The sequence below is a fragment of the Lupinus angustifolius genome, chromosome LG17 (genome assembly GCF_001865875.1).
Source record: "Lupinus angustifolius cultivar Tanjil chromosome LG17, LupAngTanjil_v1.0, whole genome shotgun sequence".
Taxonomy (NCBI): domain Eukaryota; kingdom Viridiplantae; phylum Streptophyta; class Magnoliopsida; order Fabales; family Fabaceae; genus Lupinus; species Lupinus angustifolius.
Genome location: NC_032025.1, coordinates 2988343 through 3002749, shown reverse-complemented (window position 1 = coordinate 3002749; position 14407 = coordinate 2988343). Strand labels below are relative to the sequence as shown.

General features: G+C 37.0%; 3 protein-coding genes across 6 annotated transcripts; 2 read left to right on the top strand and 1 right to left on the bottom strand.

Annotated features, from left to right (window-relative positions):
• On the top strand, positions 593 to 4890 carry LOC109330483 (GATA transcription factor 26-like). 3 transcript variants are annotated; one of them, XM_019564676.1, is made up of 6 exons: positions 594 to 846; positions 1104 to 1151; positions 2385 to 2756; positions 3303 to 3735; positions 3994 to 4066; positions 4393 to 4890. In XM_019564676.1, exons 2-6 carry the CDS (start codon positions 1112 to 1114, stop codon positions 4543 to 4545), a joined length of 1071 nt encoding a protein of 356 aa, XP_019420221.1. In that variant the 5' UTR covers positions 594 to 846; positions 1104 to 1111; the 3' UTR covers positions 4546 to 4890. The 3 variants fall into 3 exon arrangements, with proteins under 3 accessions (XP_019420222.1, XP_019420221.1, XP_019420220.1); XM_019564677.1 differs by having other exon boundaries at positions 593 to 1151; positions 3303 to 3685; positions 3992 to 4066; XM_019564675.1 differs by having other exon boundaries at positions 595 to 1151.
• LOC109330789 lies at positions 4889 to 8291 on the bottom strand. Its single transcript, XM_019565067.1, has 2 exons — positions 8041 to 8291; positions 4889 to 6000 (listed from the first exon to the last, which is right to left on the bottom strand). The coding sequence occupies exon 2, from the start codon at positions 5939 to 5941 to the stop codon at positions 4889 to 4891; it is 1053 nt and encodes a 350-aa protein (XP_019420612.1). The 5' UTR covers positions 5942 to 6000; positions 8041 to 8291.
• LOC109331270 (histone-lysine N-methyltransferase, H3 lysine-9 specific SUVH6-like) lies at positions 8363 to 14407 on the top strand. 2 transcript variants are annotated; one of them, XM_019565666.1, is made up of 2 exons: positions 8363 to 8630; positions 10671 to 14407. In XM_019565666.1, exon 2 carries the CDS (start codon positions 10730 to 10732, stop codon positions 13946 to 13948), a length of 3219 nt encoding a protein of 1072 aa, XP_019421211.1. In that variant the 5' UTR covers positions 8363 to 8630; positions 10671 to 10729; the 3' UTR covers positions 13949 to 14407. The 2 variants fall into 2 exon arrangements, with proteins under 2 accessions (XP_019421211.1, XP_019421210.1); XM_019565665.1 differs by lacking the exon at positions 8363 to 8630 and having other exon boundaries at positions 9031 to 14407.

Genomic DNA, 14407 nt, shown 5'->3' with positions numbered 1-14407 from the left:
GACCACATATAATTACATATGTAACTTTACTCTCTTTTTTATTCTTAAATAATAACAAAACTATTAAATATCTATCAACATATTGTCATCACACAGGGAGAATATTAAATTATTATGAATTAGTATTCTTATCTCATCACATAAATCAAAAAGCAAGAAGAAGAAAAATGGGAAAGGCCAAAACATGTGCTTGTTTCTTTCTCTTGTTGTTGTGGCCTTGTGGGCATCCTTCTAATTTTTTAGAAAAAAGAGATATATGGCAATAGTGTAACTATTATACTATTATTGTATCATTCACTGTTTATTTTAATTATCATTGACTTACTACATATATGTTATATTCCTAATTTTTATTATTGAAAATATTTAGTGCTAATGAGTATACATAAATTGATTTTAAAAATTTGAGACCCAACAATGATGGTGAAGATGAATTTTATTTGATGAAGATTTGAAAAATGATGATAAGCTATGAAGAAAAGTCTATATTCAGCAGAACATGTGCAATAATATTCCACCACCCTCTGTGTCCCTTATAATTTAGCTCAAACTTTATTTTAAAATTTAATTAACAAAATTGAAAACTTTCAAATATCACCAACAACAAATCAGAAACAGAAGAAAATAAGTTCAACATTTACTTGTAATATAATACAATACTAGGGGTCACGTACCTGTTCTCTACTTTCTCTATTTTCTTTTTTTCTTTCTCTCTCTCTCCATTTTCTTCATTTCTTTCTTCTTTCTCACAACCATCTGAGATTCTTCAATGGTCTTTTCTCTCTTCTATTGAGTTGTACAGATTCCTAGCTACAACAAACACATCAATATCTTCAATTGTAGTTAGTGTATGGTTGTTTATGTGAAGCTTTTTTTAAGGACTAACAAAAAAATACACAACTTTTCTGGGTCTATTTACTACAGCAAACTTTTATTCTGTGTTTGCATCAGAAGAAAAGGCCTATGAGGATAACTTTTATATTTCCTTAAAATTTCCAAATTTAATTGCTTTTTTGTTTTTGTAAAAAAGAAAAACTAAATTTTTCTTCCCATCTTTTCTGCAATTTTTGTTCATATCATTTTTTTATTCTCTTGTGGAAAAGATTGAGACATGGGCAAACAAGGGCCTTGCTATCACTGTGGAGTTACTAGTGAGTTCTTGTTTCACCAATATGAATTATTATTGTTTTGTTTATTTTTTTCTTTCTATTACAGAGAGTGTTCTGAAACTAATTGTAAATTGAAAAAAAAAGTTACTGCCAAATATGAATACCAAAAATAATAATTCTGGGTTCCCTGCATAATATTCTGGATGTATTTGAATCCATAAGTGAAAGTAGTGTTGTTGCCTAAGCATTTGGAATTGAAAGTTGTGGAAAACTATGTTGATTTACCACTTGTATTTATTTCCTCACTCATTTGTTGGTCTTTGTTTTCCTTGACTCTGTTTGAAATTTGAGCAAATGTTACTGCCACTTGTGTGTGTAAAATTCAGCTCAAAGTTCATTGAATACTAGATGTGACTCATTGCCTGATAGGAAGGACTTACACACATATTGCTGTTAATTTGTTTTAATCAATAAGAGACAGCTCAAAGTTCTTGTTGTCCTATTTGGATTATGTGAATTTATAAATGAGAGAAGATAAGAGAAGGCAATTATGCATTTTGTAAATGTCCATAGTTAATCCGTTTCCGTCTTCTGAAAGGGTTGTTGTTTTCATCTCGCCTACAATGCAATTTCTCATTGTGTCAGAGGACCTTGATTACAAGCATTGTATTCATCCATCAGACATGTGAGCATGTCTTACTCCCACACTTTATGGCTGAAGAAAAACATCCTTGTATTTAGTTTTCTCTATGTGAAACTATTATTTTTGTTAATAATACTGGCCACATCAATAGAACTAATCCTGGAACGTAAGCCTTGAGGAGGTACATTGCTTTTTCGATCACTTCGACACATTTTCCTAAGTGTTGAAGTCATTGCCGTTGGTGTGCTGTTCAAAATTCTAGTGTCATCTTTTGTTTAGAGTACAATTATTGCAGTCTCCAAAAGATGAGGAAGTCATTTAGACTGCCTTAACTTTGATGTCGTTGAATCTCATCGGTTATTGTTATCATTTCAGCTCAAATGCAATCATTGTCTTCACTATGAGTCAACAAATGTTTATTTTTAAATACTTTAAGTAAGAGGAGGTTGAAGCTATGGCTTGCCACGTGGGAAACTTGACCTGTTATATTTTTACATGTATCATGAATTTGATTTTTAGGAATACATGAATATCTAGTTGTTGTTAGTCTATCCAATCTGAGATACACCCGTGCTCTTATTCACAAGGGTGCTAAATGTTTTTAGATTTCTGACAATCAAGCATTTCAATAGGTACACCACTTTGGCGCAATGGGCCACTGGAGAAGCCAGTACTATGCAATGCATGTGGATCTCGATGGAGGACTAAGGGAACACTTGCAAATTATACCCCTTTACATGCTCGGGCAGAAGGTGATGATTATGAGGATCAAAGGATTTCCAGGGTAAAGAGTATGCAGTCAAATAAGAATAAAGAAGTGAAAGCGCTCAAACGAAAGCTGAATATTGATAATGTTGTATATGGAGGGCTTTCTCCTGATTATAACCTGGGATTCCGGAAGGCTTTAGATGAAGATACAAGTAATCGATCAAGCTCAGGATCAGCCATCTCTAACTCAGAGAGCTGTGCTCAATTTGGTGGCGTGGATGCTAATGATTTGACAGGTTGGACAATCACTTTTCTGATTTCAGAGGATGATCATTGTTCATAACTGTTAGGGCAACATTATCCATTCCTTTGAAAAAGTACCAATTGTTACTCCATATTTTTGTGAGCACAATGAAGAGGTGGATGATGAAATGTTGGAAATTGTAAAAGAAATGAATCATGGAATTGCAGCAAAGTTGCATAATCACTGGTTTTCCAAAATGAAGACAAGTGAATTTTGCTTCTAATTGTATATGAGTATGTTTTTTATTGACAAACATAATCCAAAAAATTATTTGAATATTTTTCTAACAAGAAGCTCTAGTCATGCCTCACAACATTTGTAATTGTGAATTCTATAATTACATATGTACTATCTATTTTTTATTTAGTGTATGATATATGCATATGTACTATCTGTCTAGTTTATCATTAATTGACTTAATATTAAGAACTCTTACTCATGTTATTATGCGATATATGCAATCTCCTGCGTATTAAAAGCTTAACCCTTGTCTTTTGTAAGAAGTGTAATTGTAATATAGATAGTTTGGTTAATTTAGGTCATGCTCAGCCAGTGGTGTGGGATACTACGGTGCCTTCAAAAAAGAGGACATGTGTGGGTCGTGCAAAGCCTTCTTCTGTTGAGAAGCTAACGAAAGATTTATGCACTATTCTTCACGAACAGCAGTCTTATTTTTCTGCATCTTCTGAAGAGGATCTTCTTTTTGAAAGCGAAACACCAATGATCTCTGTTGAGATAGGACATGGAAGCATTCTCATTAGGCATCCTAGCCACATAGCTCGTGAAGAAGAGTCTGAGGCTAGCTCTCTTTCACTTGATAATAAACAATGCACAATGAATGAGGCGGCACATTCATATTCTGCTGCCATTCTTATGCATAATGATTTCAGTGGTATGAATTTCTCATCCATGGGAGTTGAAAAGGTTAGGAACACTGCTGGCCAGGGAATGCAGCAGGAGCATCTTACTAGGCATGCTTTCTGACTCTTGTTTATAGCCTGTCATAATATAGTGAGTTATGTTTGAGTATTATTATTTATCATGATAAAAATGTCCACTTTGTTGTACCAAAAAGAGTTCTCCATTTTGCCTATTTTTACCCCAAAACAGAAAGTCGGTTTGTGCATATGAACTCGTGAAGACATATTTGAGATAAATGTTCAGAAATCATTCTGGATAAGAGACAGAATACACTATCATCATTGATATTTCTGTTTCTTAACTTTCAGGGAGAAGTCTCACCTTGAAAGAGTGCAAATCCTTGGAAATCATGATTCACCACAGCACTTAATAGACTTAAATGTGAGTTGCATTCTCCTTTCCCTCTCTTGATTTCATTGTTTTATTACCCTAAATTGACAAAAATGTTCTTACGCAGGCTTCTAATAACTGTCCATCTTTCTGAAAATCAACTGTTCTAATCTGTCATAGTTATTACTCTTAGAACTTTCAAGATAGCAATTTTGATTCAATGCCATCTAAGAACATGCAATATATTCATAATTTAATCATTGTTTATAGTCTTACTTTCTTGTATTGTTCTGTACACATGCTTATAATTATATATTTGTAGGCGACATCTAGATAATCATTGAATGCTTAACGCAATTGCTATTATGTTTCACTAGGATATAGTAAACTATGAGGAGTTCTTGAAAAACTTGACAAATGAAGAGCAGCAGCAACTACTGAAGCTTCTTCCTGTGGTTGATGCTGTTAAACTTCCTGATAGGTTAGCATATGATTGCATTTGTTATTTATCAACTTTTTGTTGTTATTGATCAAGAATACTGTTTCATATTTCAATGTTGTTTGGAATATATAATTCTTATACAGAAGTTTCAAATCTATTTGTTTTTAGGATATATTTTGGCAAGTCAAATTCTAAATGCATCATAGCTATTATTGGTGTATGCCAATATAATTAAAGCCATTTCATTGAATACATCATTGCTTCAGAATGTTAAAGAATAATGTGCTAAATAATCCACCCTTTATTTCAAAGTCGTGGCATTTAATGCTTGAATGTTCCGTCTTTTAAAAAAATACGAAAGTGGTGCTCTTCAGTGCTAGTTGTTGAGACTGAATCCATCACTGCTGACAACTTGTGTTGTATGTGCAGCCTCAAACACCTACATCCACAAGCTTTCTCTTGCATGCATTTTCCTCTTGAATGTTATTGTCCTTCTCCTGCACATCAGTGGCTGTTATTTTTTTCAATGGATTGTCATCTACAGCCAAGTTCTGCTGATCCGGTATCTTGCTATCCAAAGATATCTTATTTAGATGCTCATCCTTGCCGAGACGTGGAGCATTGCGCCCACATAAAGGGGGGAAATCTCTGACAGCTGAAAGTTTTCTTAGAGGAGCATACCTTGTAGTCATAGCCTTCTTAATACAATCACTGGAACCAGATACATTGCCATTGCAACAGGACTTTGAACCACCTGACAAAGCCACCCCATCCACTGGAGAGGGTGACTTTGGCATAGAGGACATACATTTTACAGAGTTCGCAACTCCAGTCAGCCCTGTATCCTCCAGAGCATCCACGCCAACCAACACTTTTGCAGGATCATCATTTGCCAAAGGAAGACCATTCACGTGATGAGAAGCAACTACTGGATCTTCATTTTTCAAACTATGGTCAGCTGTTTGGCGAACTGGATTCTCATTCTTCAGATTACAGTCAGTTATTTGGCCAAGGGTCAACCCTGTATCCTCCATAGCTTCTGCACCCACCGATGCCACTTTTGTCGACACATCATTTGCCAAAGGAAGCCCATCTGCATAATGAGATGCAACCTCTGGATTTTTATTCTTCAAACTACAGTCAGTTGTTTGGCGAAGGGACTCGGTAAGAATTGAATCCTTTTTTAACACGGAATGCTGAGAATCATCTTCACACTTGGAAATTCTAACAGTAGCATCCCCTGAATGTTGCTCATTCTTATCCTCAACATTTGTACCATTAGCTGAAACAAAATCAGTGACATCTACCTTTGACACTGGATCAACATTTGAAGCTAATGGTCCACATCCCTCTGGAAAATCACGATTTGCAGACAGTTTACGCCGCTTATACATGGATCGAGTAAGAGAAGTGCAATCCCCATTTTCAATTGATCGCTTCCCAAATCTTTCTTCAGAAAGAGCAATATTGAGTGATGCTGTCATTCCTCTTGAATGATAGAGAAAAGCTTTGCCAACTGATGTTCTGCACTTTACTTTCTGCTCTGCAGACATGAAAGCATCCAAGGAAACAAATAACAAATTAAAAACTTTAAAAAGGGTGGGCCAGTAAATGAGGCTCCCACTTAGTGGGGTCTGAAGAGGGTAGATGTATTCAGCCTTAACCTCGCAAACGAAGAGATTGTTTCCAGGATTTGAATCCATGACCTCCACGTCACAAGGCAAACAACCTAACCATTGCGCTGAGGCTCACCCTCTAATGATGTGAATAGTAAATAGTTAAGATTAGGTAGCCCTTTTTTGGATAATGATGGATGCTGTGAAACATGTTTTCATGAAACATGTACTAATGCTGTGACTTTTTGTGATAGATTTCACGAAATTGGTTTGTGATGTGAAGCAATGCTCTTGTTTTTTAGCATTACTATGTAGTACAAAAGGTTTTCGTATGAATCATCGCAAATCAATGTTGCAACATTTTGTTGCACGACGTGCACTTGCACTGTACACAGTTTTTATACAAAATATATTGTGCTATGAGTATTTATCCCTTTCCTTTTTACTATTATTGATAACTGATAAGATGCTAAAGCCATGCCTTGCTTGAACCAAAAAGGTAATCCTACACATCTGTTCGGAAGATAACTTTATGAGGGAAAGGAAGAGGAAGGTTTACAATAGACCTTTCCCCTGTTAGGGTTTTATTTTAGGAAGGTAATGAATCCAGGATTGTTTTATGTCCTCCAAAATCCTCCATACCTTTTCTATGTTCTGCCCAATTGGAGGAATATAGGAGGATTTAATGTATAGATCACGACGCTACTCTCGATTTCTGAATTTCCAAAATTATTCTTCGTTCACAGTACATGGGCCGGTGCTCGCTTTGATGCCCTTGAACTCTAAATTCTGCACACCACCAGACTTCAACAACATATAAATATTCTTGTGGATGTTGAACAACAATGCCTCAATCCTCCATCAATTACAGCGTTGCTGGATGAGGTGTGCAACGATGTGATCAGAATATTCATGCATTGTGGTGGCAGTAGTGGTTGATGGCAATGCAGGGAGAAAATGGTAATTGAGGTAAGATGTGTAATTGACAAGGGAGAGAGAAGTGAAATAGCTGCCATAGAAGGAGATGGTCTTTCCAGCAGCGGCCAGCGGATGCAGAAGCAGCGATGACATATCCCAAACCCTTCATTTGCTTCCTAAAATATAATTAGACTCACAAACAAGGGCAGCAATAAACTCCCTATTCAATTCCTCTTTGTTTCACTCCCTTTCCTTTCTCTCGAAACTCCGAAATACACCCTGATGAACTAAGACACACTGACCCCTCCTGGCACATTGCCTCGACGCATTTTAATGCCTTCCACAACACGTAACTGGCACGTTGCCTCGGCGCAATTAAATGCCTTTGACTACATGCAATAATAACCACGGGCAAGTTGAAACCTTTAGCAAATTACAACTCCCCTAACTTCATGTACCGTCCAATTTTTTTGCCAAATACACATATACACATATATACCACCCAAAAATCAATGAGTTTAAAATCTATGCACCGTCAGTTTAAGGTTTTTTACACTATCGGCACATCATTCACCGTTGATTTATATTACTTTTGTATGAGAGTCAATGGTAGTTAACATATGAATGGTGGATGATTGACTGACAGTGTAAAAAAACACTTACACTGTGTATACATGTTAAATCCAAAATCAATAACAAAAACTTAGATTATCATCTAAATTATCCACTTTTTATAAAGTTTCAACATTTTTAAGCATCACTAAAGAAGAAGAAAAATATTTAAGCACTCCTTTTAATAATTTTTCTTAAATAAAAAAGTATATATTTTACTATCAATTCTTAACAATACAAAGTCTCCCCTTGTTTATTCATTTCTACAGATAATATTTGGAGAATAAGATCTAAATAGAGGAAAATCCGTGAGTTATATAACGAAGAAATGAAAGCAAATAAGAAGCGATGTATTAAGATATGCATGAACAATGAAGACATGCAATTGTGGTACAAGAAGATTTAAAGTTCATAATAGGGAAATGAGGGTTATATACCTTGGTTGTGATTCAAAATCGGAGACTTACGAGGAGAAACAGAAATCAGAAACCGTCACTTGCAAACTTGGACAACATGCTCAAATTGGCTGAGATTTTCACAGATAGTAGCTTTTGAAGAATTGGTGAATGGAAATGTTGAGATTCAGAAAGAAAATCAGAAGAGTGAGAATGGAGAAGAAGAAAATGGAGATGGTGAAGTAATGGCCATTTTCAGAGAGGTGGCAATACGAGCAGCGCGTTACAAGAGAGAAAACAATGAGGTCTCGTAAAATATAAATATATATATATATATATATATATATATATATTTATATTTTACGAGACCTCATTGTTTTCTCTCTTGTAACGCGCTGCTCGTATTGCCACCTCTCTGAAAATGGCCATTACTTCACCATCTCCATTTTCTTCTTCTCCATTCTCACTCTTCTGATTTTCTTTCTGAATCTCAACATTTCCATTCACCAATTCTTCAAAAGCTACTATCTGTGAAAATCTCAGCCAATTTGAGCATGTTGTCCAAGTTTGCAAGTGACGGTTTCTGATTTCTGTTTCTCCTCGTAAGTCTCCGATTTTGAATCACAACCAAGGTATATAACCCTCATTTCCCTATTATGAACTTTAAATCTTCTTGTACCACAATTGCATGTCTTCATTGTTCATGCATATCTTAATACATCGCTTCTTATTTGCTTTCATTTCTTCGTTATATAACTCACGGATTTTCCTCTATTTAGATCTTATTCTCCAAATATTATCTGTAGAAATGAATAAACAAGGGGAGACTTTGTATTGTTAAGAATTGATAGTAAAATATATACTTTTTTATTTAAGAAAAATTATTAAAAGGAGTGCTTAAATATTTTTCTTCTTCTTTAGTGATGCTTAAAAATGTTGAAACTTTATAAAAAGTGGATAATTTAGATGATAATCTAAGTTTTTGTTATTGATTTTGGATTTAACATGTATACACAGTGTAAGTGTTTTTTTACACTGTCAGTCAATCATCCACCATTCATATGTTAACTACCATTGACTCTCATACAAAAGTAATATAAATCAACGGTGAATGATGTGCCGATAGTGTAAAAAACCTTAAACTGACGGTGCATAGATTTTAAACTCATTGATTTTTGGGTGGTATATATGTGTATATGTGTATTTGGCAAAAAAATTGGACGGTACATGAAGTTAGGGGAGTTGTAATTTGCTAAAGGTTTCAACTTGCCCGTGGTTATTATTGCATGTAGTCAAAGGCATTTAATTGCGCCGAGGCAACGTGCCAGTTACGTGTTGTGGAAGGCATTAAAATGCGTCGAGGCAATGTGCCAGGAGGGGTCAGTGTGTCTTAGTTCATCAGGGTGTATTTCGGAGTTTCGAGAGAAAGGAAAGGGAGTGAAACAAAGAGGAATTGAATAGGGAGTTTATTGCTGCCCTTGTTTGTGAGTCTAATTATATTTTAGGAAGCAAATGAAGGGTTTGGGATATGTCATCGCTGCTTCTGCATCCGCTGGCCGCTGCTGGAAAGACCATCTCCTTCTATGGCAGCTATTTCACTTCTCTCTCCCTTGTCAATTACACATCTTACCTCAATTACCATTTTCTCCCTGCATTGCCATCAACCACTACTGCCACCACAATGCATGAATATTCTGATCACATCGTTGCACACCTCATCCAGCAACGCTGTAATTGATGGAGGATTGAGGCATTGTTGTTCAACATCCACAAGAATATTTATATGTTGTTGAAGTCTGGTGGTGTGCAGAATTTAGAGTTCAAGGGCATCAAAGCGAGCACCGGCCCATGTACTGTGAACGAAGAATAATTTTGGAAATTCAGAAATCGAGAGTAGCGTCGTGATCTATACATTAAATCCTCCTATATTCCTCCAATTGGGCAGAACATAGAAAAGGTATGGAGGATTTTGGAGGACATAAAACAATCCTGGATTCATTACCTTCCTAAAATAAAACCCTAACAGGGGAAAGGTCTATTGTAAACCTTCCTCTTCCTTTCCCTCATAAAGTTATCTTCCGAACAGATGTGTAGGATTACCTTTTTGGTTCAAGCAAGGCATGGCTTTAGCATCTTATCAGTTATCAATAATAGTAAAAAGGAAAGGGATAAATACTCATAGCACAATATATTTTGTATAAAAACTGTGTACAGTGCAAGTGCACGTCGTGCAACAAAATGTTGCAACATTGATTTGCGATGATTCATACGAAAACCTTTTGTACTACATAGTAATGCTAAAAAACAAGAGCATTGCTTCACATCACAAACCAATTTCGTGAAATCTATCACAAAAAGTCACAGCATTAGTACATGTTTCATGAAAACATGTTTCACAGCATCCATCATTATCCAAAAAAGGGCTACCTAATCTTAACTATTTACTATTCACATCATTAGAGGGTGAGCCTCAGCGCAATGGTTAGGTTGTTTGCCTTGTGACGTGGAGGTCATGGATTCAAATCCTGGAAACAATCTCTTCGTTTGCGAGGTTAAGGCTGAATACATCTACCCTCTTCAGACCCCACTAAGTGGGAGCCTCATTTACTGGCCCACCCTTTTTAAAGTTTTTAATTTGTTATTTGTTTCCTTGGATGCTTTCATGTCTGCAGAGCAGAAAGTAAAGTGCAGAACATCAGTTGGCAAAGCTTTTCTCTATCATTCAAGAGGAATGACAGCATCACTCAATATTGCTCTTTCTGAAGAAAGATTTGGGAAGCGATCAATTGAAAATGGGGATTGCACTTCTCTTACTCGATCCATGTATAAGCGGCGTAAACTGTCTGCAAATCGTGATTTTCCAGAGGGATGTGGACCATTAGCTTCAAATGTTGATCCAGTGTCAAAGGTAGATGTCACTGATTTTGTTTCAGCTAATGGTACAAATGTTGAGGATAAGAATGAGCAACATTCAGGGGATGCTACTGTTAGAATTTCCAAGTGTGAAGATGATTCTCAGCATTCCGTGTTAAAAAAGGATTCAATTCTTACCGAGTCCCTTCGCCAAACAACTGACTGTAGTTTGAAGAATAAAAATCCAGAGGTTGCATCTCATTATGCAGATGGGCTTCCTTTGGCAAATGATGTGTCGACAAAAGTGGCATCGGTGGGTGCAGAAGCTATGGAGGATACAGGGTTGACCCTTGGCCAAATAACTGACTGTAATCTGAAGAATGAGAATCCAGTTCGCCAAACAGCTGACCATAGTTTGAAAAATGAAGATCCAGTAGTTGCTTCTCATCACGTGAATGGTCTTCCTTTGGCAAATGATGATCCTGCAAAAGTGTTGGTTGGCGTGGATGCTCTGGAGGATACAGGGCTGACTGGAGTTGCGAACTCTGTAAAATGTATGTCCTCTATGCCAAAGTCACCCTCTCCAGTGGATGGGGTGGCTTTGTCAGGTGGTTCAAAGTCCTGTTGCAATGGCAATGTATCTGGTTCCAGTGATTGTATTAAGAAGGCTATGACTACAAGGTATGCTCCTCTAAGAAAACTTTCAGCTGTCAGAGATTTCCCCCCTTTATGTGGGCGCAATGCTCCACGTCTCGGCAAGGATGAGCATCTAAATAAGATATCTTTGGATAGCAAGATACCGGATCAGCAGAACTTGGCTGTAGATGACAATCCATTGAAAAAAATAACAGCCACTGATGTGCAGGAGAAGGACAATAACATTCAAGAGGAAAATGCATGCAAGAGAAAGCTTGTGGATGTAGGTAAAGCTGATTCTGAAAGTAGTGCCACAAAGAAAGTGAAGAAGATGGATGCATTTGAACATCCTCAAGAAAGTAATCAAGTTGTAATAAATTTCGAGACAGCTATAGAAGAGGAAAATCAGGATGCTGTACAGGATGAGGGAGCATCAGGGCTAGCGATTATAGCTTGCCCAGAAGTCCAAAGTCCTGAGGCAAAGCCTTTAGATATGTCTACTTGTCAGCATGAGTTGAAAGGAGATTTCAGTGGATTGCAGGTTTCATCAAATAGGAAAGTGGTGCTAGGTTTGATGTCTAAACCAGAATGTCTTTGGAGATCTGATAAAGATTCTTCCATATCTAAAACGTTTGGTGATAAAAATGGAAGCAAGGCAAAGAAAGGTGGTTTCTCTGCACACCTTGACAGGTCTAAAGCTACTTTGAAGTGTAAAGATGCACCAAATCAGTCTGGGCAGAAGCCATTGAAAAAGAAAAAAGAAAATGCTGCTTCTGATGATATGGGTCAATTAGTAGTGTTTGAAAAGGATTCTCTTGACCTCAATGAAAACATCGAAGACTTTCAGGTTGTCCCTAAATCACATGGTTTCAATGTAAATGTTCCTCCTTTTGGTCATGGTAATTTTGGTGGTCATGAGAATGACTCGACTGTGACCCGAAATAAAGTCAGGGAAACATTACGCCTGTTTCAAGTTGTTTCTAGAAAGATTTTGCAGCAAGTAGAAGGTAATTCGAAAGGGCGAGCAAATAATTCCAAGAGGGTTGATTTACAAGCGTCCAAGATCCTTAAGGAGAAAGGGAAATATGTTAACACAGGCAAGCAAATATTGGGATCTGTCCCTGGGGTTGAAGTTGGTGATGAATTTCAGTATAGGGTGGAGCTTAATATGATTGGCCTTCATCGCCAGAGTCAGAGTGGTATAGATTATTTGAAGCACAATGGTAAGATCCTTGCGACTAGTATTGTTGCATCAGGGGGCTATGCTGATGATCTGGATAATTCGAATGTCTTGATATATACAGGGCAGGGTGGAAATGTGATGAGCTCTGATAAAGAACCTGAAGATCAGAAGCTTGAGCGGGGCAATCTTGCTTTGAAGAACAGTAGTGAGGAAAAGAATCCTGTTAGGGTGATACGTGGCTATGGATCAATGGACGGAAGGCCCAAGACATTGGTTTATGATGGACTATATCTGGTTGAGTCGTATTGGCAGGATATGGGGCCACATGGGAAGCTGGTTTATAAGTTTCGTCTGCGAAGAATCCCAGGTCAACCTGAGCTTGCTTTGAAGGAAGTGAAGAAATCTAAAAAGTTCAAAACAAGGGAAGGTCTATGTGTTGATGATATTTCTCATGGGAAAGAGCGGATTCCAGTATGTGCTGTGAACACTGTAGATGATGAGAAACCCCCATCATTTAAATACATAACTAGCATGATATATCCTGATGGCAATCTCACTCGTCATGAAGGATGTGATTGTACTAATGGATGCTCTGACTCGAATAAATGTTCTTGTGTAGTAGAAAATGGGGGAGAGATCCCATTCAATCATAATGGCGCTATTGTAGAAGCAAAGCCTCTAGTCTATGAGTGTGGACCATCTTGCAAGTGCCCTTCAACATGCCATAATAGAGTCAGCCAACTCGGCATAAAGTTTCAACTTGAAATATTTAAAACCAGTACGAGGGGATGGGGTGTGAGATCCCTAAATTCCATTCCTTCAGGAAGTTTTATCTGTGAGTACATAGGAGAACTTCTCGAAGACAAGGAAGCTGAACAAAGAACTAGTAATGATGAGTATCTTTTTGATATTGGAAACAACTTCACCAACAGTACTCTCTGGGATGGACTTTCCACACTTATGCCTGATGCACAGTCAAGTTCTCTCGAAGTTGTGAAGGATGGTGGCTTCACGATTGATGCTGCCGAGTATGGTAATGTGGGGAGATTCATCAACCATAGTTGCTCCCCTAATCTTTATGCCCAGAATGTCCTTTATGATCATGATGACAAGGGTATGCCTCATATAATGCTTTTTGCTGCTGAGAACATTCCTCCACTGCAAGAGCTGACTTACGATTACAATTACAAGATTGATCAAGTCTTTGATTCTGATGGCAATATAAAAAGGAAAGATTGCTATTGTGGCTCTGTTGAATGTACTGGTAGGATGTATTGAGGCATGGTAAGGTGTTAGTGAGTTAGTCATTGGAGAAGGGTTTTTTAGCCTTCTCATTTTAAACTTATGCTTGGACCATCATAATCGTGGATACATACTCATATAATCTTATTAGTCATAGGAGAAGGTTTTTTTTGCCTTATAACTTTAACTTGTGTTTTTGGTTTACTTTTCTTGGACAGCAAGGCTCTAACTCTGTTAGAGATTTGATGGTGAAACAAGGAAAGGAGGTAATGTGGTAAAGGTGGAAAACACAAGGGTGGAGTGTCAAAGTTAAAACTGCGGTTGTTTGAGTGGAGTGAAAGGGTGAAAAAAATGAAAGAGTGTGAGATGGAGAATATGGATTTGAAGGAAAATTGGGTATGTTAGTTGGAAGATATGGGTAAAGATACTTTTGGGATTTTGATTTTTTTGGAGTTTAAAACTATTTTGTTTTCAAATCTGAATTCCTTTTTTTTA

Bases quoted from the DNA above. Each gene is read 5' to 3' on its own strand.
- LOC109330483 (XM_019564676.1), top strand. From the start codon at position 1,112: ATGGGCAAACAAGGGCCTTGCTATCACTGTGGAGTTACTA. The intron at 1,152-2,384 runs GTGAGTTCTTGT...GCATTTCAATAG, and splicing joins CTATCACTGTGGAGTTACTA to GTACACCACTTTGGCGCAAT. The intron at 2,757-3,302 runs GTTGGACAATCA...TGGTTAATTTAG, and splicing joins GGATGCTAATGATTTGACAG to GTCATGCTCAGCCAGTGGTG.
- LOC109330789 (XM_019565067.1), bottom strand. From the start codon at position 5,941: ATGACAGCATCACTCAATATTGCTCTTTCTGAAGAAAGATTTGGGAAG.
- LOC109331270 (XM_019565665.1), top strand. From the start codon at position 10,511: ATGGATTCAAATCCTGGAAACAATCTCTTCGTTTGCGAGGTTAAGGCT.